Source organism: Xiphophorus maculatus, chromosome 3 (assembly GCF_002775205.1).
Source record: "Xiphophorus maculatus strain JP 163 A chromosome 3, X_maculatus-5.0-male, whole genome shotgun sequence".
Lineage (NCBI taxonomy): Eukaryota > Metazoa > Chordata > Actinopteri > Cyprinodontiformes > Poeciliidae > Xiphophorus > Xiphophorus maculatus.
In genome coordinates, this window is record NC_036445.1 from 19468087 (window position 1) to 19494427 (window position 26341).

General features: G+C 38.1%; 1 protein-coding gene across 1 annotated transcript; it reads left to right on the forward strand.

Annotated features, from left to right (window-relative positions):
- Positions 1–25673, forward strand: LOC102223705 (voltage-dependent calcium channel gamma-4 subunit-like). The gene is made up of 6 exons (XM_005798796.2): positions 1–335; positions 14225–14538; positions 15202–15426; positions 19278–19361; positions 21527–21667; positions 23171–25673. The coding sequence occupies exons 3-6, from the start codon at positions 15204–15206 to the stop codon at positions 23962–23964; spliced, it is 1242 nt and encodes a 413-aa protein (XP_005798853.1). The 5' UTR covers positions 1–335; positions 14225–14538; positions 15202–15203; the 3' UTR covers positions 23965–25673.
- The last annotated feature ends 668 nt before the right edge of the window (positions 25674–26341 follow it).

Sequence of the window (26341 nt, forward strand, 5' to 3'; positions counted from 1 at the left end):
CACACACACGCAGCGGCCACATCCACGGCAGACAAATCCGTGCTCAGTGACGTGTCCTGTATTAGCCTTTTTTTGCAATGCATGTTCAACCCTTTTCCATCAGACTAATTTGAATTGCTGCAAACCTCCCTTGGGTGCTTCTTCTTATTTCTATCATTTCTTGCTGCAATCCCTTTAAAAACATTTTTATTTATTTATTTATTGCCGCGATTATTTATCCTCTCAACAGTCCACCCCCCTTGTCTTCTTCTTCCCCCCCTCAGTCTCCATCTCTTGGGGGAGTGCAAGGACGCTGTGAATTTATATATATGTTTATATATAAAAAGGAACTGAAGGTAAGAGATCTGCACGTTTCTTTCAATAATCCCACTGTGGCAGCGTTGTGTTTTTGACTTTGCAGTGTTTCGGTTCACCAGTTCACCCAGTGCAATTTACATGCAACATTAATCCGTTTCACTCACCTATTAACAGTGCTACAGTGTGGGATCTGCAGCGACAAATAATGATAGTAATTCTCAGACTTCTGCCATCGCTCTAATTAGACGCTGTTGATAAATGTTCCCATCTTATTTGCCCGGGTGTATAATTAGCTATTACAACGTCTTTTATGCATATTCGACCCCTGTAACTGCTTGCTTGGATAAACCCCCTCGCGCCCCTTCTTCCTCCCGCTCCCACTCTCCCATTCTGCATTTGCACGGCAGGTGTGAGGCTGAAATATCTGTTGAATTTGCAGAAATAGGTCAACCAATGGATGACTGGACAAAATGTGTGATTTGTCTCTCTTGTCTGCTCTGTGGCTTGACGCTGGCGTCCATTTTCCACCGTGTAGCCTCTGCATGCATGGTGATGTGTGTGTGCGTGTGTGTGCGTGCCTTTCTCTGCTAATAAATGCACCGCAGTCCGCATCACTATAACTGAGCTGTCCACGCTGGCAGCGCTGTAGCTCCAAACTCGTAAAGGTGTTTCGTTTAATCACCGGTCTGCACTCCTGCTGCTGAGCTCCCATCAGTGCAGTGCAGAGAAGGGCTAAATGTACAGCTCCATGTTGAACCCATGAAACACATCGTGCTGATGGATCCTGAAAATTCATGTTCCCACCAGACTGCTGTCACAGACAGCTGCCTATGCAGCTGATTACATGAAGCAAAAAGTGGAAGGAAAAGTCATAAAGCAACCAGAATGTTTGCTGCAGCAGACGGGAGTTTCTGTGCAAATTAATGCCATCTTCACTCTGACTGCAACCTTTCTACACAGAGGCAAACAAATACTCTGAAGTCTGCAGTTGTCTCATGTACTTATGGTGATCTGTCTGCAAAGTGCTGCAGTTTCAGGAACAGCTACAAATGCAGCCTGAATGTCCAGCAGTTCCCCCTCCTGCAGTTTAATGCTGATCCACCTTCTTGATGTAGATGAGTTTGACAAACATTTAATTTTTCACACATGTATCAGACTTTAAGTCATTTCAGAATGTCTGGAAACTAGGTATGGGCCCCCATGAGATTCTCCCAGTATTCTAATGTTGATCAAAAATACTTTCACTTCTTTTTCATATGCATACGTGCACAAAATTGAGATTATGATATTGCGTTTGTTTAAAATGCAAAAGAAACCATTACAACTATTGCATCTAAAATTTTCATGTTGCATTTACTTATTGTTATTTTAATTTATACACAGAGACTTAAGTGAAAATAATGTGTTTAACTGCACAGAATATTGGCCCTTTTTTACATTTTCTTTCAGACCTGTCCCTGTCTGTAAGCATGAGCTGCTTGGACCTCAGCAGCACCGCTCTGCTGTTTATACTTTGGCTACGTTGAACCACAGCCTATCACTCAGATATGAACAGTTTTAACTACAGGCTCATAGGAGGGCACTAATGCTCTGTTTTGAACAGTGTCTGCTCAGAACAGAAGAAGAAGAAAACAAAACTTAAAAGCAAGAATCGGTTTGGTGTCCTTTGTGATCTAAGGGAGATAAATTATCCAGATGGAGAACAAAGCAGATTTCCCACACTGTACTGTAAAACATAGTCATTTTGTTCTTCTTCTCCCTTTGCAGTTTCTCCTGTCTGCTGTGTATTTGGTGCTTACACTTGGACTGGGTGTTATTGTCTCTGTCTGTGGGTACAGTCAGCATGGAAACAAAACTTGGCTGGAGCTGGAAGTCTGTGAAATCCTGTTAGGCATAATTTACATCACTTGAAACACGCCGCTTGAAACCTGCTGACGTCAGTTTTATAAACTGACCATGAATATTTAAAAACTGACCAGCTTATCTATTGTTTAAATGAGAAAGAAGAGTATACCGCTTATAAGTCTGCTGACTAGCAGTGAGCAGCAACAAGTGGTAGATGGGGGAGAATTTATTACTTTCTCTTCATTAGAAACTTTAACCCTTAGGAATGGAAAGCATAACTATTTTAAGCTAAGTAGGAAATTATACCTTCCTACTTCTGTCCTCCTGTTGATATATTTATTATAAAAACAGTTCAGATTACTGCTAATAATTTAAACATCAACGTAAATGTTCAGTTACTGTTCAAGATTCAGACCTTTCTGCCCTCTTCAACTGTTCCCATGCAAAGAGCATTTTTTATTATTATGTTCATTCACACAGACGATAAGATGCAATGCAGTACCCTACATTGTTCTAAGCATACATCACCATGTGAATTGCTGAAGCTATGGATCAGAATACAGACCCATTCTATCTTCTGAGTTATGATAGTTTGTTGCCTCATCTTCTTCCCACTGACTCCCTGCTGTTTTTTCTTTTAAAATGTGAAATTCCTTCTTTAGAGACAGTTGGCCTATTGTCTGCTGGTCGCCCCCTCAGCTCTTCCACCTGCCGTGTGTTAAACTTTTTCTGCGCCGTGTGTGCGAGGTGTGATCTGTGAGGTTTTGATGATCATCTCTGTAGATGCTAGATTACACTGAAACCTCTTAGTTGGCTCTGAGATCTGCTGCTTACACAGTGAGGTGACTCACTGCAGACAGTAGTGATGCGAAGCCCACTCAGGGTTAGGTTTTGTTTTACTGATTGCCAAATCATAATCATCTAATACTCAAGTGGTTCCCAGTGACCTGAAATAATCTCTCTGGGTGTTTTTATTTGCTTTTCTGAGCTGTTTTGCTCACATATGATAGCTGCTTGGGTGGCCAGGTCTGTTTCTTACTCTCTGTTCCCCTCTGCAGGGAAACAATTCTGCAGCCATCATCAGATCTGTCATGTAGCTATTGTTCAGAGGATCAATGCCTTTGTTGCAATTTTCATGGTAGTCTGAGGTCTCAGAGTTGTTCCACTCTCTCTCTCTTTAGTCAAGCGGAGACTCAGGAGAAAAGCCTTACAGTGCTGTGTAACAACATTGTGTGTTTCAATTAAATAGGCTTCTAGGATCCCAAATAAATTAAGCAATCCAAAACACTGCCATCAGTTTCAAATACTGCAACTTAAGCCAATGCTTATCATCTAAACACTGTTTTGGCTACATTTAAGTAATTAGACTAAGGAAATCCAAATCATGGGGGAAAAAAGAACAAAATTGTTAAAAGTTCCAGTGAGAAAGTTTGTTATTAAAGTTTTCTAATTGACTTCAGTCTCAGTGGAAAAGACCTCTATAGTAATGTACTCAAAGTTAGTGTGACTGGAAAAGCACAGCCTCCTACAACCAAGTAGAAAGACTCTGCATTCAGACTTTATTAAAATTATCATATTGTTAGGAAAATGACTCTGAGTTGCAATTTTACATGACTTAGGACTTTCTGCTCCATAGCCTTGTGATGATAGATTGTCCTTATTGTGGTCCAGGTCCTTTTTCACCAACAGAGTGCTGTAGACAAAACATTAAGATGATTGCAAATGCAGTAATGTTACAGGAGACCCAGTCTGGTGATAGAAAGTAGAGCATATCTGTATATGTAAGTAGTGTTATTCTGCAAAAAGTGTGAATACAGTAACATACCTGAAGCCTGCAACTCTAAGCTACAGCTTGCAATTATTAAATGAGCAGCAGTAACAACACTGTAGGATTTGTTTCCAGTTGTGCTCGTCAGCTGACTTAGCTAAATAATGAAGAGGTGAAATTGTTGTTCTTTATGTGATACTAGAAATTATAATTGTTTATGGTCCAAAGGGTAAAATTATCATACAGTTTTAAATTAATAATTACTTTATTTCTGACAACACTGTAGCAGATAATGGTGGCATGTTCAAATGTTTCCAGTCTATTGCTGTGAATTTTTTTCCTTATTAAAGGGATTAAAGATAACATTTTCTTTAGCAATTGTGCATTTTTTTGGTCAACTTCATAATCCGGATTTTTGTTTAGGTCTTATAATACTGATAGAAATTAGGAGGGCATTCAAATGTTTTTTTTCTAGTTTCTCTGCTGTGAGCCATCATTTATTATTTATGTCAGGAGGAGAGATGACATAATAATGAGAACAGTTGCTTTTAAAGAGGCTTTACCGTTATTTTAAAACAAAGCTAATCTTATGTAACAGATTAGCTTGTCTTTGGTAGTGCAGCAGTCTCTTTGTGTAGATTCTACAAGCTGTAGAATATCTTCAACATATCATTTCCAAATTAATCATATTTCATTAGACAAAAGCTTAAAAGAACAAAACGGAGAATCTATGCTTTAAATCATTTGGCCTTTCTGTTGTCAGCAGAAAGTCTTGCTCTCTTTTCATTCAAATGAACAGCAGACATGCCTCGACATTTAGCAGAAAATATAAATTTACAACAAACCCATGTGTGATTAATGACCCTCTTTCTTACTTGTGCTTCATTTCAAACATCTCACTGGCATTAGAAAAAGCTATCAGTGAGACTTCTTCCCCCAGAAGCATTTTTAAGAGTCTTGCTGTCAGTGTGAAGCTTTGGCTCTTAATATGATGCATTCAATAAAGAAAATATCAGAATTTTGACCTTCCAACTGGCCGGCCTGTTGATTTGAGTTACCGATCGATTTGTCTGTGATTCTCTGACTGTGACAGAATTGCCATGGTGTGGAAAGTTAGTGCTAAAAATATAATATAAACAATGGTTAGTGTTTGTTTTTTCATGTATGCTAATACTCTGTGTGATTGGATACTGGATCTGAATTTGGCACCAGTCCAAATTTATGAGTTGTTTCTCCTTGTCATCCCTACATATATCTACATTTTAAATGTCTCTGTAGGCATAAAAGAAAAATAACACACCAGGGTTTTCAAAAGCTGTGCAGACTTCAGAGTTTAGTGGAATAAAAATGTGAACTCCAAATGTAAGTAAAGTACAAGTCCAAGAAATACTTTCCAGTTCAAACTGAAAAATCACAGCCAACAGATGACACAGCCTCTGGTTGCGTAGTTTTGATATCTTTTAGTAAAATGAATTAACTATGATATTTCATTTACTCAAAGTTGATAAAACTCATAATTTAAGATTATAATATTATATCAGACCCATAAAAATAGGAAATGTGGGTTTAATTAGAAGTATTTTTAATATCAGCTTAAATGTTATTTTCAAATAGTTATCTTAATTTGACAAATGGCTTCAAAGGAATTAATATTTTAACTTATTGAATATGAGAACATGTTAATACTGTAATATATTCATGATTGGAAGAACTGTGATGTCATATGCTTCCACAATGAACATATTTTGATAGTGATATAACAGTGTTTCTCCAGCAAGAATTGTAGGGTTTTTTATTAAGTAAACATGCCATAAATACTGTGGTGCCATTTCAGCTGTGGACAGATTAATTAGAAATTAATAATTAGAAATAGTGACAATTTAAACATGAGAGTGCCAAATAGAGATTTTGGTGTAAAAAGCAACATGGAAGTGGATAAATAGTGTGAACAGAAAAAAGTAATTGTACTTTGAAGTATTACTCTATATTAACCTTTAATGGTTTAGGATCTAGAAATGGGCTGGTCAAAAGTATACAAGGTTTTAAAAAGTTTCAGTTTCAAAATGAATACATTTTCTGTCAGACTGTTCTTACCTTTCCAAGATCCTTTAATAAGACATCAGAGAAAATGTCAGTTACCAAAGTTTTCTCTCACAACGCAGAGCTTGAGTAATTAACAACCTTTCATCAGCTTGATAGACTATTAGTGCTTCGTTATTATGAGCAGTACTGATGAAAGGATGTAGAAAAGCTTGCTAGATTTGTCACTTTCTTTTTTAATCAGAGGTCAATAAAGTGATTTGAATACTCGCTAAATACAACTACAAAATCACTAACTTTACAACACTGAATCAAACTAATGAGCCTATGTTTTTGGACAAGGGGAACATACAGTACTTGTTGGTACAAACATACAGTTGTCTAAACCCTATGGTGGACTTCAAAAGAATCCTAAACCTTTAACTTGAGTAGAAACCAGTTTTCAAAACATGACAAGTCTTGTCAAAAACTAAAAGCTTTGTGGATAATTCAAGGAGTTATGCAATGAAAGCAACCAGTTAAAGTGCTAAATATTCCTTCTGGAGGCCTTCCAATTGAGGTCATCATGAAGAGGCCTGAAGGCAGACCCATGAGAGTCTGGAGAGATGACATCTCACAGATGGAGTGGGAAAACCCCCCGAGTCTCTGCGGTGAGCTACAACAGGTAGATGTGGATGGGAGGTTTGGGAATCTCTGATCAGGCCTTTGCCCTGATGGTCTGGTTATGAACCACAATTTGGATAGAGTGAATTCAGAAACCCATATCATCGGATTTTGTTCAGTATTGCTTTCAAGGCCTTGATCGAAACCTCATGGCATCTGGCTGCACCCATATTTTCACCATTAGTTTAGTAATGTACAAGCTACACACTTAGCTATTCGCTGTATTTTTCTTGTAGTGAAATATTTTCAATTTATATAAAGGAGTCCATATGCAGCAAAGCTTTTGACATGTATTCTTTGAAAAGACCTAATAGTGATGGTTTGGAATAAAAGTAAGAGAATTCACATTTTTGACTTGTAAATGATAAAAAGAAATATATTTTTGGGATAAATTAAATGGGTGAGATTTGTAAACTTTAAAAAAATTCTTACATTTTGTACAAATTAGTCTTTTTATTGGATTTGAAAGGATAATATTCTTCATGTCTTCATGTCAGGTTTCTTGAGTATCATCTTATTGTGCTAAGTTACTTTGAGGGTACTTCTCATTTCTTAATATCTAGTAAGCATTTTAGCTTTCAGCCAGTATTTCCCAGGATTCTGGGTATTCTCATAAAGCTAACAACCTTACAAAGCTATTGAAGAAAACAGCCTACTCAGTTAGGAGCATAATTACACCACAGTGCTGATACTGGAGAACTAAAGAGGACGTCCTCACATTAGAGCAGTTAAACACTTGCACGTGAGTTTGTATGCATTTAATCCCCCATTATGTTTCTTGCATAATTCATATAAATACATTACATTTTGTTAGAAGTTTTGAAGTCCACCTTTTAGGGTCCTGTTTTCTTCCTCATCATAAATATTTCCTCATTCCCTCTTCAACACTGAGCGATCAAATAAGGAGCTAAAAGAAATGTAGAATGTTGTCATGTTTTTAATCAACATTATATGGTTTTAAAATGTCTTGATGTCTTGTTTAAGGTTTTATCCAGGTTGAGATTGAGTTGTTTCTGTTGGTGATGTGAATCATGCGGCTCTTGCACAGCAGGCAGATGCAAACTCTTTGAGTAAAAGGAAAATGATTAACTATCTGCCTTTGCTGTGCTTTCTGTAATATTGTTTAGAATTACTAATGCATGGGTGTCTAAAATGTGGCCTGTGTCATTTGTGGCCTTTTAGAATAATTTTGTATACATTTTGATAAATATTAAAAAATGGAACATGCAGCGCACGGACGCAGGCGGTTTGTCCAGATGGATGTTTTAACATTTTTGTGTCACATTTCTGCTGAGGGGAGGGTTTTCATAAAAGATGCTGACAAATTAACTTCTTCTAAAAATGAAAATTGTTTTTGGCACAACACAAAGCATTCGTTTTAATTTAAAACATTACTTGTTTTTTAATCCTATAGTCAGAATGAAGGAAATAGTAATACAAATCCAGTGGGTGTTGCTCAACAAGGAAGTTGTATAATAGGAAGCAAAGTCATCAGTCTAAAATATTTTGGACTTTGTATATCTGTTTCAAAAAGATAAATCTAAAACATCATGAAACCATTTAAAATGTTTCTCACTCATTTCAGACAATATGAGTACAATGTTTATTTTAATTTTGATGATTATGGCTTGCAATAAAGCATTTAAAAACGCTCATAAATTGACAATATATGGAGCACACAGTCATGGGGACTCTTGATAGATTTCCAGAATATTCCCTCCCCAAGGAGCTTAAGCCACAAAAGATAATTGCTGAAGAAGTCGGTTGTACTCAGATTGCTGTATCCAAGCATCGTCATGGAAAGTTTAGTGGACGAAAAAAAGTTTCGCAAGCAAAAAGAATAACCACATTCTTAAGAGGATTGTCAAGCAAAAGCAAAAGCTACTCAAATATTTGGGGAAGCTTCACTAGGAGAACTGAAGCTGTAGTCAGCACATCAAGAGCCATTACTCAGAGAGGAATCCTACAGATGTTGCATTCCTCTTGTCAAGTCACTCCTGAACCAGAGACAATTTAAGAGCAGTCTCACCTGTGGAAAGGAGAAAAAAACTGGACTTTTCCACAGTCCTCTTTTCAGATGAGAGCAAAGTTTGCATTTCATCTGTAAGTCAAAATCCCAGAGTCTGGAGGAAGAGTAGAAAACCATAACATCAATACTGAATGAAGTCCAGTGTGAAGTTCCCACAGTTAGTGATGACTTTTGCTAGGATATGGTGGTGTTGATCCATTGTGTTTTCTGAAGTACTCAGTCAGCAATGCCTCCTATCAGGAAAATTAAGAGCACTTCATGCCTGCATCTGGTGTCAAAACTTACAGAGATGCTCATTTAATTTCCTAGCAGGACTTAATCAAATATACTAAAAGCTGCTTCATTGACAATTATGATACTCTGCTTGATTGACTTAAATCCTTTTGAGCACCTCTGATCTGCTGTCAAAAGGAAGATGAGAGACTCCAGACCCAACATTACAGATTACCTGAAGTAACCTGGGCTTCCATTACATCAGCAGAATCACAGGCTGATTGTTTCCGTGCCACACTGCATTGATGCAGGAATTCATGCTCAATAGAGCACATAGACATGAACATCCTTTTCAAAAGCCTGACATTTCTGTTAAATTTTTAATCATCTTATCTAATATTCTAATCTTTTGAGACACTAAATTTTGGATTTTCATTGTTCACATGTTCCTTTTAAGGCAAACGTGCATGACTCTTTCAAATTCAGATCTACAATTATTATTTATTACTTGTATTTTTATATTAAATTTCTTCTATTGCTTTTTTGTTGTAGTTTGAAGAGCAGGTAAAAATGACAAAATCATAATAAGCAAATTTATTGTTTTCAAACAAACAAAAAACAACACTGGACACTGCTGCAGAGGATGTAAGATTTTCACATTTTTCCTTCTGTATAAAATCTTCCCATTTAATGGGTCATCTTGCAGCAGAAAGCAGTGAAGGTACTATGTATGCATGATTGCTAATACGTCTGTTTTTAAAGCAGAGGTTTGTGGGTTCATAAGCATAAGGTTATTCTGACACACTTTATTTTGGGAACCTTTTAGACCAAGGTGTTACTTTCTCTGGCAGATCTGCTAAGACTGGAAACCCTGGGTTACATGCAGTCTGAGGACCTTAGTGGACTTTTCACTCTGGCTTAATGGCTCCTCTGCTGTTCTTTGAAGCTGCTTTTAAAAATGACCTATTTTAGGATTTCTTTATCATTTTGACAGTTGTGGGGGCTTAAGCCTGTGTGTGTGCTTACATGCCAAAGATTTCCTTGCTTGTGGATCGTGTTCTGTGCACCTGCACATGTGCGTCGTTTCTGCTGACATAGATACGGGCGTTCCAATGATATTAATACAGCATTTCAGCAGTGAGCTCAGGTGTGCAACAAGAGAACAGAAATAATTTCTGCTCAGAATGACTTGGATGTTTGTGTGTTTTTGCAAATGCTCCCTCTGCTGCCGTCTCAGAATAGAATGCACTGTTTTTATTTTTAGAAACTTTCATCTTAAGTAGGCCTAGAGCATTTTTTTTTCTTTTCAATTAAGGAATCAGTAAAACCCTTTGCCATTTCCACCAGCTGTAAATGTGACTCTTAATATTTCAACACAAGACCTGTTTCTTCAACCTTGCTAGTATTAGTCAGTGGGATGGCACTTTGTTATGCTGATTCTCACACAAGACCAGGGCCTTCCACGTGTGGAAAACTTATTGCAGCTGTCATCATTTATTCAACAAGCAGTTTGGTGGTTGATTTATGCAATGAATAGCTAATGGAGCAGCTGCTACAAGACTCAAATCTGCTCTGTGATTTATGGCTACGATATTATAGCTACAACATATTGGGTGGGTTTCTACAAAAACAAAAGTATTCTGTCGTGCTGGGAATGAGTCATGCAGGTAGATGTGATTATATCTGAGGTTTTCTGACAGGTGAACACCTGCTTTGTAATGGGCTCTGCGGCCACTGGCTTGGCTGCTGCTGTGTTTGGTGCTACAGTTGTCCTGCTGCAACTAATAGGCCTCTGGCTGGCCTGTGCTGCTCTGGGTGATGCAGACTTATTATAAACAACCTCACTTTGAAGGCTATCATTGTAGTACGGAGTATTTGTTATACAAAACATACAAACTTATACTGTCCTTCTTCAAAACATAACATACTGGCTTATTAAATCAAGCTGAAAATTTAATTTAAAAAGTTAACAAGTGCATTCAAAAGGTCAACATTAGCCATTAGCCTGAGAAGAACTTTCACCAGGGATTAAATTGGACTATTTATGTGTAATTCAACAAAATATCCAAAAACGTTTTGGATCGTAGTTCTGCTCTCTGACAATATTTATATCTACTCTTATAACCAGTAAAGGCTGAAATCAACATCTTGACCTGCATTTCTATGTACCTTGCATCATTCCCACATAGTTATGTTAACTACCGAGACATGCAAATAAATTGTTTATTCCTACTATGCAGACAATTTGGTGGAGCATTGGGGACATTTCAGGATTTCATTTTTCATATTTGACATTAGACATAATGGACTTTGTCTAACAGTAGCCAGTTAGTTTTGATTTTCAAAACTAACTGGCTGTCATAAAAGCCTGTTAGGTTTGGCTTTTATTGTTGTCATAAAAGTGTACTATAACAAGGGATTGTATTTGGGTATAAAAATGATTTTAAAAAACACAGATAGGAATTTAATGATTGATTTGCTCTATGTAGGTGTTCTACGAATAAAGCATACAAATATTAAAATGTTAAAGCTGCTGTAAAAACCTGCAGCATGTAAAAACAGGTTTAAAATTGGGAAATGAAATGTACTAGATTTTGTTGAACATCAAGTCCTCTTAGATTGTCAACTTGTGTTGCTTCTGATGTGATCCTGGTCTGAATAGTGCATGTGCAAAAGTATCAGGGGTGTGAAATTTACAGTTGTGCTTCATCAGGATGGGGTATGTACTTCTGCAATAAGGTCGCCATCTTGTTTGAATTTCCTTTCAATAAAAGTCCAACCAGCTTGGAAGAAGCATACATACCTCTGAACTGCACATAGTGGTTGATGATCAATGTAAGCTTTGATTTTAGGTCTACAGTGTCATAAAATATGCATATTTCCTGCCCTAAATACCCAATGTGCACAATGCCCTTCTACTTGCCTTGTACACAAAGCATGCTGGAATTTGACAACCTTTCACTTATTCACTCATTTACTTTTGCCTTGTTTCTCCCTTGGTCTTGTTCCCAACGTTCCCTGTCATCCCCCTCTTTCCTTAATTATGAGAGAGAAATGCAATTTACAGATAATTAAGTGACAATTATAATCTACTACTCAGGGGAGGCTTTGCCTTGGGGAATAACATAGTAGGTTATCCTTGAGGTCATTTGTTAAATACCAGAGCCACACACACACACTTGTGCACATTATAACATTGGTGATTGGAGTGTGATGAATTTATTTATTTATTCCTTATGAAAATTCAGTATGTTTGTATGACACAAAATAGCTTCTGTGTCATAGCTTAAACATGCCATGTGTAATAAATAAGCCACACTGCAGTGGTGTCCTTAGACAGTTTACATAATGAGGAGCCTGAATGTAGAGATATGAGGCTAACTGTCTAACATTGGGAGCGGAGGGAAACATTACCGGGATTCAATAAGATTGGACTAGACCCATCCTTGGATGCTCTGAAGAGGATAAGGCTGCACACACATACACATTTAAAAAAATCACTCCGGCTCTCCTTCTGTCTCTGAGGCAGATCTCTGCTTTGGGTCTTACAATGCAAACAGGATGTAACCTATTTTGATCACGGTGCCATATTGCATCATTAAATATTCAAAGACTCAACTGAACTGCATTATGTCTGCTAAATGGTGTTCGTAGAATGCTCTGTTCTGCTTACTTGGATCCTTTATCTGGATCTATTAAGAAAAAAATAAGGATGAATGTTTGTTTTTTTCAACTGAGGTCACTTAATTGTAAATTAAATATATTTTTGTGTGTCCTTTTGGTAGCATCTGGGCTGCAGTGGCAGTGGACCTCTCTACTGGTTTGTCTGGCTAGATTTCAGAGTCAATAACTGTAACTGGAAATATCCCCTTTTATGTTTTATTTCCATCTCTCCTCTCTGCCTTTCCCTTTCTGCGTCTCTCGTCGGCCCATCTCGTTTCCCATCTTTTGCTCTCTGCTGATCCCAACTTTGGAATTCACGGTTGCTATGGTAACAACGTCGGGTTGGTCCTCGCTCCCTTTTCAGACTAGATGCTGTGCACATGCTCTAAAGTCACTCTCACTTTAGCCTGTCACAGTGCCCTTGCTATAATTACCCTCTTTAGCAGGATGCAAATATGGTTTCACAGAAAAGCTGGGAGCCGGAAAATAATTTTGTGACTAAGTTTAAGGTTAAAGCACTTCTCCCAGTGGTCCAAAATATTGCAAACGCGTAGCTTTTGCATGCACTGAGAGAATGTTTTATTGGTGTTTCATCCTATATCACATCTCTCTGTGGTAATCACAGGAATTCAGTCAGCAGTGAAGGGAAAAGAGCACCTGAGAGGACACGCTAGGTTTTGCTGAGGACAGAAATGATATGCTCAAGATTGCAATGTGGTCACAGCTCAGTCATCTTGTGCAAAGTGGTGTGTTCAAGTGTTTGAAATAACCCACAGAGAGGATCTGAAACCAGAAAAAGCGCAATTTGGGGCAAATACCACCAGAAGTTTACCTTTCTGTAAGATGGCTACAGCTTTGATGCTGTCATGCTATTTATGGTGGATGTGTTTTGACCGATAGAAAAACTTGTTGACCGACTGAAAACTTTGTGAAAAGTCTATGTCATTTATGAGGCACTCCCCTTAAATACATTGGATCTATATTGGGAAAAAAAGTGTAACATTTGCAACATGTTGCCACATTTTTTGGTTCCTTACTAGACTACTGAGGATCATTTTTAAACCCAGATTCCTTACTTTACTTTTGTCAAAATTTGCAACCGTGCGGTTTGTGGGATTCAACAACAATGCTGAACCACCATGTGGTAATACCATCATTACTACAGACACCAAAACTCAAACGAAGATACTAAAAACTGCTGAAGTTCTTCTGGGTGAATTGTAGCTCACACTTTCTCTGAGATTGCAGCTTCTGGTTTTGTTAATTGACCCTATCAGCTTATATATGAAGCTAAATTAAAACAGAGTCAGGACAAAGCAAGTCTGACGTGGTAATAAAACAGAAAAGTGGTTACGTAATGACTGGTTTCTAACAGTAGGCTTGATAGACAACAACATCGTAATTTTTAATTATCACTTGATAAGCAGTTCACATCAATGCAACACAAATGGAGTTTCTTAATTTCTGTTATCAAAAACTCAATTTGCAGGTCAACAAATGGTATTTAATTAACACAGTTTTTTAAAAAATATGTTAGGCGGATGCTTTTATTATTCCTGTCATTGCACTAGGGAATGATCTATGCCAGTACATTATTTATTGATAATTATATCATTACTTCATGTAGATCTAGTAGATTATAAATACAACTTAACATTTTAAATAATTAGTAATAACTTCATATTTTTGTTCTCTTTCTTTTGCAGCAACAGACAGGAGATGCGGTGACCATGGGTTTTCTATTGCAAATTTTCTGCTAACGGAGGACGGACAGAGTGGGGTAGCTGTCCACAACCCCCACAAGCTTCACTTTCTCCAGGAAAGGAAGAATAAAGGAAAAAAGAGAGACTGGGGTAAAAGTGAGAGAGGCACAAGAGGAAAAACAAGCGCAAGAAGGAGCGAGGGGAGCAGGTGAAAACAGTCGATGGATGCTGTCCGGATCGAGGGGGCAGCAAGTTCTTCACTGACGAGGAAAAAAAAGATTTCAAAATTGAGTCGAAGGATAGAAACTCGCCGTCAGGTAGGGACCAGTCTTTTTCCTCACAGGTTTTTATCTGCGTGCAGTAAAAAAGGTTTATCAGTAAGACGTGGCTCCAGTATAATAATGAGCAACTTTACAAAGCACACTTGCACAGGGCAGTACGGCATGCAGTAACCAGGTTATGGGGTGCTGTCTGTGCAAGTGCATGCAAAGAAGTTGGTTTGTTAAAAGCACACCAGCTTCTAATATTGACTGGTACAAGGTGATCATGTGTAATCTGGTGTGCATGTGTTTGTACATTCATCTCCAGTTCTGCTGATTGTGAGGTTGAGAACAGAGTCCTGCTCATGAATATGTAGCAGACTTAGCTTGGGAGGGAGTGTGATCTTCTCTGCTCCACATCAATTCAGTCTTGTTAAGCAGAGTCAGCAGAGTCATTAAACTCTCCTCCAAGGACACATCATGAGGGCCACTCACACACCTCCCACACCTGCCTCCACCTCTTGCCGTTGCTTGTCTCATCATCTCACTTCTCATATCAGCCTCCCGCTTATCACCTCACCCGCTGCTTTTTCAGCTTAACTTCACAGTGTCTATGACTGTAAATCCTCTCCTGCACAACAAATGCTTGTCTGTTCCCGGGCTGCGTCTTTTAATGTCCACTCTTTCCATCCCCTCCCTCACTTTCCACTTCTCCTAAAGGCATGGTGTGTGAGAAGGGGATCCAGATCCTCCTCACCACCGTGGGGGCATTCGCTGCCTTCGGCCTGATGACGGTGGCCATAGGGACGGACTACTGGCTGTATTCCCGTGCCCTCATCTGCAACAGCACAGCCAACATCACGCAGGATGATCCCCACAACAAGGACAAGAAGGACCCTGGGGCACTCACCCACTCGGGGCTGTGGAGAATATGCTGCCTGGAAGGTATGGGAAAAAATTTATGTCAAAAGGTGCGATCTGACGTTTGGTTAAAATTTGGCTGTTCAGGAATAAATATAGGTACATGGTTTCAAATTAGAACTTTATGTAAATCGAAGTAAAACTTTTGCCTTTAGGATCTCTAGGGACTGAAAAAAAAATTACATTTCTTCTTCCACAAGCCGTCTGTCTAAATGGATCCAATCTGACCGTTCATAGTCAAACATCTGAAGCAAAATTAGTGTTGAAAATACTAGAAAGTTGATTATTAAGAAACAGGTATTACTGTGAGATGCAACATAACTACAGATATTTTATTTAGGAGGACTTTACATGCAATCCTATAATCAGACCTCTAGAAAAATGATGAGCTTCTGTTGTCTTTAAATAAATTAGAACGAATAAATTGAACTATTATCTTAAACTCTAAAGATAACTACAATTCGACCATTAAACACGATTTGCCCATTTGCAGATTTCTTCTGTTTTTGCTTTTTTGTGATTTTTTTTCATTTTTCAGATTATCCAAAGAATTTTTAGGTTGGTGGACAATTACTTTTTCACAAGAGACCAAGTTGTCTCGATTGACAAATGATATAATCATTTAAATTTTTTTTTTTTTTACTTAGATTATTTTTTGTCTGATATTGCATTTTTAAAGATTTAACATCAATTTACAAAGGATTAATAAAGGATTTTTAAGTTTATCCCCCAAAATGCTTCAAACACATATTCCAACAAAAAATCTTTAAACCTTTGAGTAACTTCTAGAAACCTCACAGTTTTCTGAGATATATACAATTTCATGTTGAAAAGTATTTTTAACATCCTGTAGTGTCCTTTGTTTCAGCGCAAAGGGATTAGAACTCCTTTTACAATTAACTGGATGTCATAGAAGCATCTTAGAAGAGAGTGGTATTATTATAGAATACACAGTAATTTTCAGTTGTGTTTGTTACATGGTGCCAGAGTAACAAGAAAACATTTTTTTGCATAATTGCTTTCTAATTACATGACACTGAAGCATAACCTCCTCTCAGAATAATTCATTACTCCTTGTCTTTGATTCAGGTCGCCTTTATTTCAGTCTTGTTTTGAAACAAAAGCCTCTGCCCTCTCATCGATTTCAGATTTGAAAGAGGCAGTTGATACAAAATCTGGCAGCATCCATCTCTCCATCTTCAGTTTGTTACAGCAGCACAAGCTGCTAATTCATTATACATTTGACTGCCTGGCTAGAGCTCAACACTGAACGCTGGGATGGAGTTAGCAGCGAAGGAGCCACAGTCTAAGGGGTGTGTGAGCTGAGTGATCTGTGCCTTTCCTCACATTCACATTGAGGTGGAAGCCTTTCTGGTCCCTTATAAAATCTCTTGGCTCTCTTTTTAAAGCATCTCCAACCCATTCCTAGCTTGGTCATTGTATAAAGCTAATTTGTCCTCATTGCTAAGCTTCCTGATAGCAAAGCAGCCAATTACAGATAAGCTCAAGCCCTTGCAGCTTTGCTGCAGTGCAACCCCCACCCTCTTCTTTCATTACCCCACTCTCCCAGTTTCCTCCTTCTTCATGCTTTGTCTCACTCTCTAAACATTACATTTCATCTTTCACTGCTTTCCCCCGTTTCCCTCTCCGTAACTTCCATTCAGTCCTTTTGCTCACAATGTGGTGCAGTAAAGCTGACAGTGTTTTGGCACAGCTTGGAGGTCATGTATCCTTGATGTATGTGGAGTATTCATCAGAGACAGATGCTCAGTGGTCGCGCAGTGATGCAGTGAGGTGTAGCTGTGGTGGAAATGCGGGACAGGCTGGCTCTAAAAGATTTATGTCTGTGGGTGGGCAGCAGTATTATGCTGTGGATAGAGACATACTGCTCTGCTCAATCTTATTTGCAGATTACTGATAGAGATGTGGCCATGAGAATTACAAGTACACAAATTCAGTTCAGTTTATTTACATGGCGCCAATTCACAACTTGCCATCTCAAAACATGTTACAAAAAAAGTAATTTCTTTCCAATCATATATACATTCCTATTTGAGGAAACCCATCAGATTGCGTCATATAACAACAGAAGACAATCACTTGCGTTGTGTCGCTGAACTTTACAACAATTCCTCCTACCAAGGATGCATAGCGACAGTCGAGAGGAAAACCTCACCTTTAAGAGGAAGAAACCTTCAGCAACAACCAGCTGTAGGTTTGAGAAGACAGAGCACATCATGACCATTTGACTTTTGATGACCATGTTCAATATGTTGTAATAAATCTGGTGAAAATAACCTTTCCACCTATTGTGAACTATGAAGATCCTTTGTATATGGATGCTTTGAGCCACTGTCTTCACATAGTGTATTCCATGGGATCTTATTTGTGAGGAGTCACAAAATAAGGTTATTATTACCAACTGTGGTTTCCCTACGCCTTATGTGCACTAGTCTAAAATTAACTGGACATCTTTATATATAAAGCAGCTAAGTCATTTGGTATGTGTTTATGTATTAACTATTCTGGATACTACGCCTTCTTATCTATCTTATTTCTTTACAAGGAAATATAGAAGTTACAATCTCAGGTCTATGGAGGTTCTGAAATCTGTTGTCCCAAAGTGTGAACTGAACTGAGAAAGAAAGCTTTAAGTTTTTGGCACATAATGTCTGGAATAGTCTAAGCTTCAACTTCAAACTTGGATTTTATTGAAGAGTTTAAAAAATATCGTAGTTTCATTGCAGTATACACTGTCCATGTGTGAGTGTTTATGGTGAACAAACTTTAATGTTTGTTGTTTGCTTTTATTGTAAAAGTGCCACTGTTGCCCTAACCAGGTTTCCCTTGTAAAATTGATCTTTGACCTCAATTGGACTAACCTAGTGAAATAAAGATTAAATAAAATAAAATAAAACCATTCGGCCTACATTGAAAATGCTGTGTGCCAGAAAACTAATCCTGCACACCAACCTTAACATCCTATCCATATGGCTAAACATGGTGATTTACACAAAGAGGGACAGGGAAACTCATAAGGGTTGGTGGGAGATGAAGGGAGCTAAACATAGGAAAATCCCAAACAAAATCCTGTCAGATGTTTTCTAACTCTGAAGGAACACAATATTTTGTTTTTAATTACTGCAAAATGGAAAGGCACACATTTATCTTCCTCTTCACAAATACAATTTAGTTTGTGTTAATTTGTGACAAAACAAATCAGTAAAGACACTGAATTTTGTGCTCGTAAGTTGAGGAAATATGAAAAGTGGTGAGAGACATATGTAAGTTGCTGTATGTCCAGCTTATCGTTGCCTTGAAGCTATTATGGCCAAATCCAAGAATGTGACCTATCTGACCTTCCACTCCTTTGTACCTACATCTGTTTTTTATTTTTTATTTTTTCAGACTAACCAGAGGAAATAAAAGATCTATGAGACAGAAATCAACTCATCTCACATCTTTCCATCTCCCTCCGTCTGTGTCTCTTCATTCCAACACTTCATCTGTTTCACAATCCATCTATCAGCAACAGTTTTGTGCTCTCATCATCATGCGTCCGTCTGTCTGTCTACATGCAAGATGAGGGTAATCTGTCTGGCTGTGTGTCTCTATATGTGTAGAAATGAACCTCTGTGTTTTCACTAACACCTTTTGCTTCCAGAAGCAGTGCTTGGGATTTCCCCCAATATGTTGAAGTTTGCTATTCTGTGGAGAGTTGAGATGAAAATTTAAAAAAATTAAGATACCATTGTTTTCATGTCATTTAGATCCTGTTCTCCAGGATTGCTGATGTTTTCTATCGTTAAAACTGTAGTTATGAGTTTGGGCGTTTTGTTGACTCAGGTCACCCTTTTTCTTCTCTTATTTCCCAGGAGTGAAGAGAGGAGTGTGTTCTCAGATTAATCATTTCCCAGAGGATGCAGACTTTGACCATGATGGAGCAGAGTATGTCCTACGTAAGTCAATGCTCATGAATCAGAACAGGATAAGTAACCGTAAATCAGGGTTTTACTGTTAGAAAACGATAACAAAATGATTTTGCAGGGGACACTTTTAATTATCTTTAGCATCTCACATTTATAACTAGTACACAAAGCCTGGCTTGCATTACTTCAACACTCTGTGTGTATTTACGAAAGAGTGCAGGTCAAAAAAATAAATCAGAGCTACTCTAGCTGTGTTTCCATTACAAATATGCGCAAAACTTTTTTGATATTCTGCTAATGTCGAAAAACCACAATTTTGCAATTGCTGTGTACAATAATTCATTAAAAATCAAGGTGGTTCTTTTCTGTCCTCTCTCAGTTTCTTACAACCAAAATGAATCCCAGGCATGTTTTTGCATATCCTCAAAAATGACTTTTTACTTCTATGTGTTTTCCCACTTATATTTCCTCATTGACACTGAACTCTCAGTTTGAGTCTTCTTCCCTTACTAACAACATCCAACTAAAGAGTGTTGCTGTTTTGGTGGATTTAGAGATTGGAAAACGCACACAGACTAGATGAACCAGGAGATTCTTTATATATGTCAAATACTTACATCACATTCTTATTATAGCTCATATGTAGACTGGAAATGTTCACCACTGTGACAGAAGTGGTGTAATCATGGCTCAAATATCCCTGTACTGACCCAACAAGACTATTACTTTGTCTCATGTTATGCTAATCTGCACGGCTTACTCACCTCGAGATGCTTAATGGTTGAAACTGAATGTGAAAGTTATTGTACTCTTTACTGTCTAATTATGTTGGTTAGTAATGATCTGACCACTTGGAGGCACTCATAGACTACTGAATAGACTATTTTGTGAGATGTCACTATTTTGTGACATCTCATAGACTACTACTTTCATTTCCAGCCACTAATGAAACTTTGATCTTTTATTATAAAAAAAATGTGTAAACTTCATGACGACATCACAGAAAATGGCATTTCACCACTTTGGACTTAGACTACATGCTGTATTAAAAATGAGAACACATTAAAAGGAACACATACTTTGAAAACATGGCAGGAGTTGATATTTCAGAAATTCCCCTTCATTTATCCATGCTCAGATTTATGTGTTACCTTCATGCAATGCAAGGTAAGTAACAGTATGAAAGCAGCTTAGGCTACCTGTCAGAGTCAAGCTACGAACGTGACCATTTTCAGTCATTAGATGGCTTTCACAAAATCTTTAGTGTATGATCGGAATGATGAGACAGATAGTAGTGCAGAAAGTGTAGAAATTGGGGTTCAAATAGCTTTTTCCTCTGACGACATTGTCCCAAAGAAACACACAAACAAACATATGACAGTATGTAGAAAGGCCAGGGAGCTGGGGTGCCCTAGTTCGCACTCAGTGCCCTGCAGTGATGTCTTTCTGCTCTGTGATATGCTACATGTGAGCCTGTGCATGCATAAAGCCTGTGCTCTGTTTACAATGTTGCAGAGGCATTTTGCTGGCATTTAGGTGGCATTTTCTCTCCAGTGGCCTAGTTGTCCTAGATGAGAGAGGAGTGTTAATGTGTGTGGGGGAGTGTGTTTGTGTTTTTGGTTAGCAAACCTAAAGAAAGATTTGAAGCCACATGGGAACATTTTAATTCAAATGCGTGTGTAGAATCAAGCAAACTATGTCCTCTGTAACAGTAAAATATTCTTTAAGTCATTTTTAATTTTTCTATTGTGGCACATGATTTTTTAAGGGTCTTCCTAATTTTTCGTAGTAACCTTTAAGAATAGATGTATTTACTAAAATTGGGTAATTTAAATCAACTTCTTTCTTTGGGCACGCATGTCCAGTGAAGTCAAATAAATCAACATTATTACCACTGATATTGGACAATACTCTAAACTTTGAAACATAAAATAACAGTAACTGGTTATAAATTATACATTGTGTGATCTATAACCAATAAAAAAGGATGTTATCATAAACATAACAGTTTCTTAACTAATTAATTAATCGCCAGCAACATTGGCAAAGTCTGCCTGAAGAACAAGCCAAAACATTACCCTTGTTTCTTTAACCCTGACACATTTTGAGGAGTATAAAGGCTTTACATTTATTTATGTTTATTTGTCATATTCATCTTGCTAGTTGCTCATTGCTTTCCCTCTTTTCTTTTTCAGGAGTAGTCAGGGCTTCCAACATCTTCCCAATCCTTAGTGCCATCCTGCTGCTGATGGGTGGGGTTTGCATTGCTGCTAGTCGTTTCTATAAAAGCAAAAGGAACATCATCCTTGGGGCAGGAATCCTGTTTGTAGCTGCAGGTAATAGATGAATATTGCATAGATGCCTTGTAGGAAATGTTTACATACTTGTGATATGTACATGTGTGTGTAAATTCATCTGAGTAGATCTAAGATGTTATCTGAAAAATTAAGTACTTTGAAAGGAGACCGTCAGGGCTTGGTTTCTTTAGAGATTCCTGAAACACGTGACAGATTCGGGCGGCCAGAAGCTATCTAAAGTTTCATAAGCAAAAAGACATTTAGAAGACATGGAAAATTACATAATTGAACTGGTTGGTCTCAAGGAAGCTCTAAAAATACTTTTCAACCTTCAGAAAGAAAGCATCAATAGGAATCACTGTGGGCCCTGTGCAGTTTAGGGGAGAACTGCTGACCCAAGTGTTGGAGGGAACACTTTAAGGATTGCAATTTAGTCACCATGTCCTTCATGGAGGAGGCGGAGTCACAGGATTTGGGTGACAGTAACTCCATAATAATGGTTGAAGGCATTGAGGTGTTTAATATGCTCCCTGTTTGAAGGGCACAACGGAAGGACGAGATTCATCATGAGATGCTGAAGAATTTAGTAATTTGAGGCTGTCATGGCTGACTCGCCTCTTCAGTGTCCCATGGAAGAGTGTAACAGCACCTATAAAGAAGGCGGTCCTGATTTTTAAGAAAGGCGACCAGAGAGTCTGTTCCACCTGTCAAGGGATCATACTTCTAGCTTCCTTTAGGCCAGGTCTCAAAATCTTATGACCATTGTTCCCAAAATGGTTTGAACTCCTCCACAACTTCCCCTTGTTGCCAATTGAGTTTGTGTTGTTCATGGACATGATCTTATGAATCAGTCCTAGAAAGGATTGTTTCTGGTTTGGGGATCTCAGGGTCTCATCTTGGCTTTTTTCAGATGGTTGGTGCCTTTAAGGCCACAGTCTTCAGTGTGCACTGGAGTGTTTTTGGTATGAGGAACAAAGAACTAAGACTAAAAGCAAGGTTCTCAATTGCAATGCATACTCAAACCCTCACCTATGAGGAAAGAATGAAATCCAGGAAGAAGAGGCTGGAAAATCTGAGAAAATTCTTCATCCTTGGTGTTTCTCTAGAGAATCTTTTCAAATGGTTCAGGCATTTGATCAAGAAGGACCTGATGCCTCTCTTTGGAGTCTTTCTAGGCATGCTGAACTGGGATGACACCAGTATTAAACCTGGACCCAGTGGAGAGACAACTGGAAACACATTGGAATCCTTTATTATGAGCTGGAAAGAGAGATACCTAGGTTTCCCTGGTGAACTTGTGACCCCTGTAACCTGATGTTTGAAGATAAACAATGTATTTCAAGTGATGCTTGCCTACACATTATGAATGCTTTTCATGCATTTTCTTTAACTTTTAATTGTAATCACTGCTTGAGATATTTTATAGTATTTTATAAACGTATCCACTTTATGAATACTTTTCAGGCTTTTTCTTTAACATTTAATTGTAATCGCTAATTGAGATATTTTTTTACAATTAGATCATTGTTTTTGCCCTTACAGGTCTGAGTAACATAATTGGTGTGATCGTCTACATTTCGGCTGCACTAGGAGACATTTCGCCTAAGAAAGATGAAGACAAAAAATGGCAGTATTCCTATGGATGGTCCTTTTACTTTGGAGGATTATCCTTCATCATGGCCGAGATGGTTGGGGTACTGGCTGTCAACATCTACATCGAGAAAAACAAAGAGCTCCGCTGCCGCTCTCGCACCGACATCTTTAAAAGCACAACGCACGCCATGTTGCGCCTGCCCAGCTACCGCTTCCGCCGTCGCTCACGCTCCTCGTCACGCTCCACCGACCCGTCCCGCTCCCGAGACCCTTCGCCCGTCGGAGGAGGTGGAGGGAAGAACTTCGGCCTGCCTCCCTCTGCGCTGCTCTCCCAGGGGCCCATTTCAGTTTCCACTCTGCCCAACCCGCACTCTCGTTCGCACACGGCCCTGGCTGGAGGAGACATCTCCCTCTACACGCTGTCTCGCGACCCCAAACTGGCAGGTCTGCCGCCCATGTACGGCACCGTGGACAGGGCCACACTCTACCAGCTCCACAACTGCTTCCCGAAAGATGGGGGCGGAGGAGGGGGAGTCATGATGAGCGGCACGCTGCCCTCACTCAAGTCACATAACCCTTCTAACACTTCCAACTCCAACGCACCAATGGCTAACTCTGTGGCTCCTCCGCCGTTCACGTCATCCACAGTAGACAGGGAACGAGGGATGGGGACTCTGGACAGACTGAAGGGAGACAGGGAGAGCAACTCTAACACTCTTAATAGGAAGACAACACCTGTGTAGAGGGAGGTAAGAAGAAAGATGGTGGGATAGTGAAAGAGGGAACATAAAAAAATAGGACAGCAGATAACTCTCCTCCTTGTTCACTGTTATTTAGTTCACTCAATCTCACTGAGAACAAAAAAAGAAGAGTAATAACAGAACGATAATAACAACAACAATGAACTTTCACAAAATAAACTATTTTGATATTTCGATGTGCTAGAAATGATTTATTTTGTTAATGATCAAATGCAATTAACCTTGGGCTACTATGAAAACACTTCACTTAATTTCTGTGCAAGAGTATCGCTAATTTAACCAGAGCATCATTCATGTAAATTGTTGTTGTGATTATTCTCGGTGTTATTACAGGCTAGTTGTATTTGCAAACACTAGTTTGGAATGAAATGTTGATTTTCATGGTGTTGTTTTTCTCTGCGTTAACTTTTTTTTAGATCTTTATGACTTTTACTGTGAATCCATGCAGAGCCACTGAGAGCCGACAGTGAGCTGTGTGTAGCCGTGTGTTAAAGAATGAGTGTGCACAAATTGTTGGCGAATGAGAGCCTGTTTTATTTTTTTAACTCCCATAATGTAGTTTTCCTTTATAAAAAAGAAGTCAGATGTGAATACTGTAAATTGTCTTCCAAATACTGATGCTAAAAGAAATGCAACAATAATATGAGCAACTGAGGCAGCCAACAATCTCCATTGTTAGTGCAGGTTTGGGTTTTCTATGGGCCTCTGTTTGTCTTATTTCCATTCTAATCAGTGTTAGCAGTTAGTACTTGTAGCTTTATTGTGTTGAAGATGTTTATTCTTGGGCATTAATGGAAACCTCTTTTGGAGGGGATAAAAAAAAACAAAAAAGCAAAATAACATATGTACAGAATCAGGTAAAGATTGCTTCCTGAAAAGAGAGAAAAAAACAACAACAAAGTATCCATCTTTTTTTTTTTTTTGCATTAAAAAAATACCCTAATGGGACCCATGCAAATAATCATTTTCAGTCACAGAACAAAACACATCTATGTGGGATAAAAGGGTTTAAACAAAGAGGAAACTTGGGAAAAACGACATGTACATTGTAATTTATGCATATTTGTAAACTCTATAGATACGTTCTTTTGGGACCACAGTTCAAGCATTTGGAAAAAGCAGGTTCAGATTGATGGACACCTGTCGGCTGAGTTCCCATCAGACTCGAACCTAAAGCCAGTCCATATCTGGTCAGTTTTTTTCTTTACCTTATCACATCTCTGATAATAGTTTCCTCACAGAGACAAACTCCCAAACCTCCCCAAAGAGTCTTTTCACTGTGCTTCCCATAAAACTGCCGACTCCTGAGTGAGAGCTGTTGAGGATGATGAGAATGTAAACACATGTGAACTCCCCCACCCTCCCACCGCTCTGCTAAACTGTTCCAAGTGACTGCAGATCCAGGTGGAAACCTGGGATTCACCTGCTACGTGATGAAATGAAGAAACTAAATAATAACCAGATGCTTCCAGATTCTATATGTTTTTAATTTGTTTGATTTCATTTCAGAAAAAATAAAAAAAAAAATCTGTCTAAACTGCATTCAGACAGCATTTATGTGGGCAATATGAATAGTATGTAGTTGAGAATAGATATATCTAGACAAATGACTATGATTTATCTAAATGTGTGATAAACTCAAACACTGTATTGCACGAAGTTTATAAAAAAAAAAAACAATAATGGACATATTCACAGACTTTTGTCTTTTGTTCATTTTTTAAGGAAAATATGTTAGACTGTTTCCTACTGTGAGACAAAGACTTAACAAGCATGAGTTTACATCTACAGTATGTGAAGATGTAAACCATTTTAATGTCTGTCATTATCTGGGGAAAAAATACTTTTCAATATTAATTCTGCAGTTTGGAGTTTCAAATTTCATTGTTCCATCATTTTACATCTAAGCAGTATTTGAAAATTTCAAGAAATAATTTTTTTTTTTGTTTGGGTTTTTTTTTAAACCAGAGTTACTATTTAAGCCTTAGCTATTTTTTGTTAAATCAATCTTAGGATAGAGAGCTTTAGATATTGTTGCAGAGAGAATAAAATATTCTAACTTGATCAATGTTTTGGATTTTAAACCTTTTTATAACGACAGATTTTTAAAACAGATCGATTTTTGTCTTTATATGTAATGATTCAGTACCACCAGTGTCTTCAAAAACAGGTGCCAGTCTTACCAGCCTTGACCAGATGAAATTGAACTTATTTAATAACTGAAAACTTGATCTGGTTTTGTAGATAATTGAAGGAACAAAAACGCATCAGTTTGAAGTAATATCAAATATGACTATATAGAGAACAAGGATAACAATCAAGGATTTATCTATAAAAAAAATAGTGACAATGACTTATG

Excerpts from the sequence above, each read along its gene's own strand:
- LOC102223705 (XM_005798796.2), top strand. The coding sequence starts at position 15,204 with ATGGTGTGTGAGAAGGGGATCCAGATCCTCCTCACCACCGTGGGGGCA. Across the intron at positions 19,362-21,526 it reads TGGAGCAGAGTATGTCCTAC|GAGTAGTCAGGGCTTCCAAC; the intron begins GTAAGTCAATGC and ends TTTCTTTTTCAG. Across the intron at positions 21,668-23,170 it reads AATCCTGTTTGTAGCTGCAG|GTCTGAGTAACATAATTGGT; the intron begins GTAATAGATGAA and ends TTGCCCTTACAG.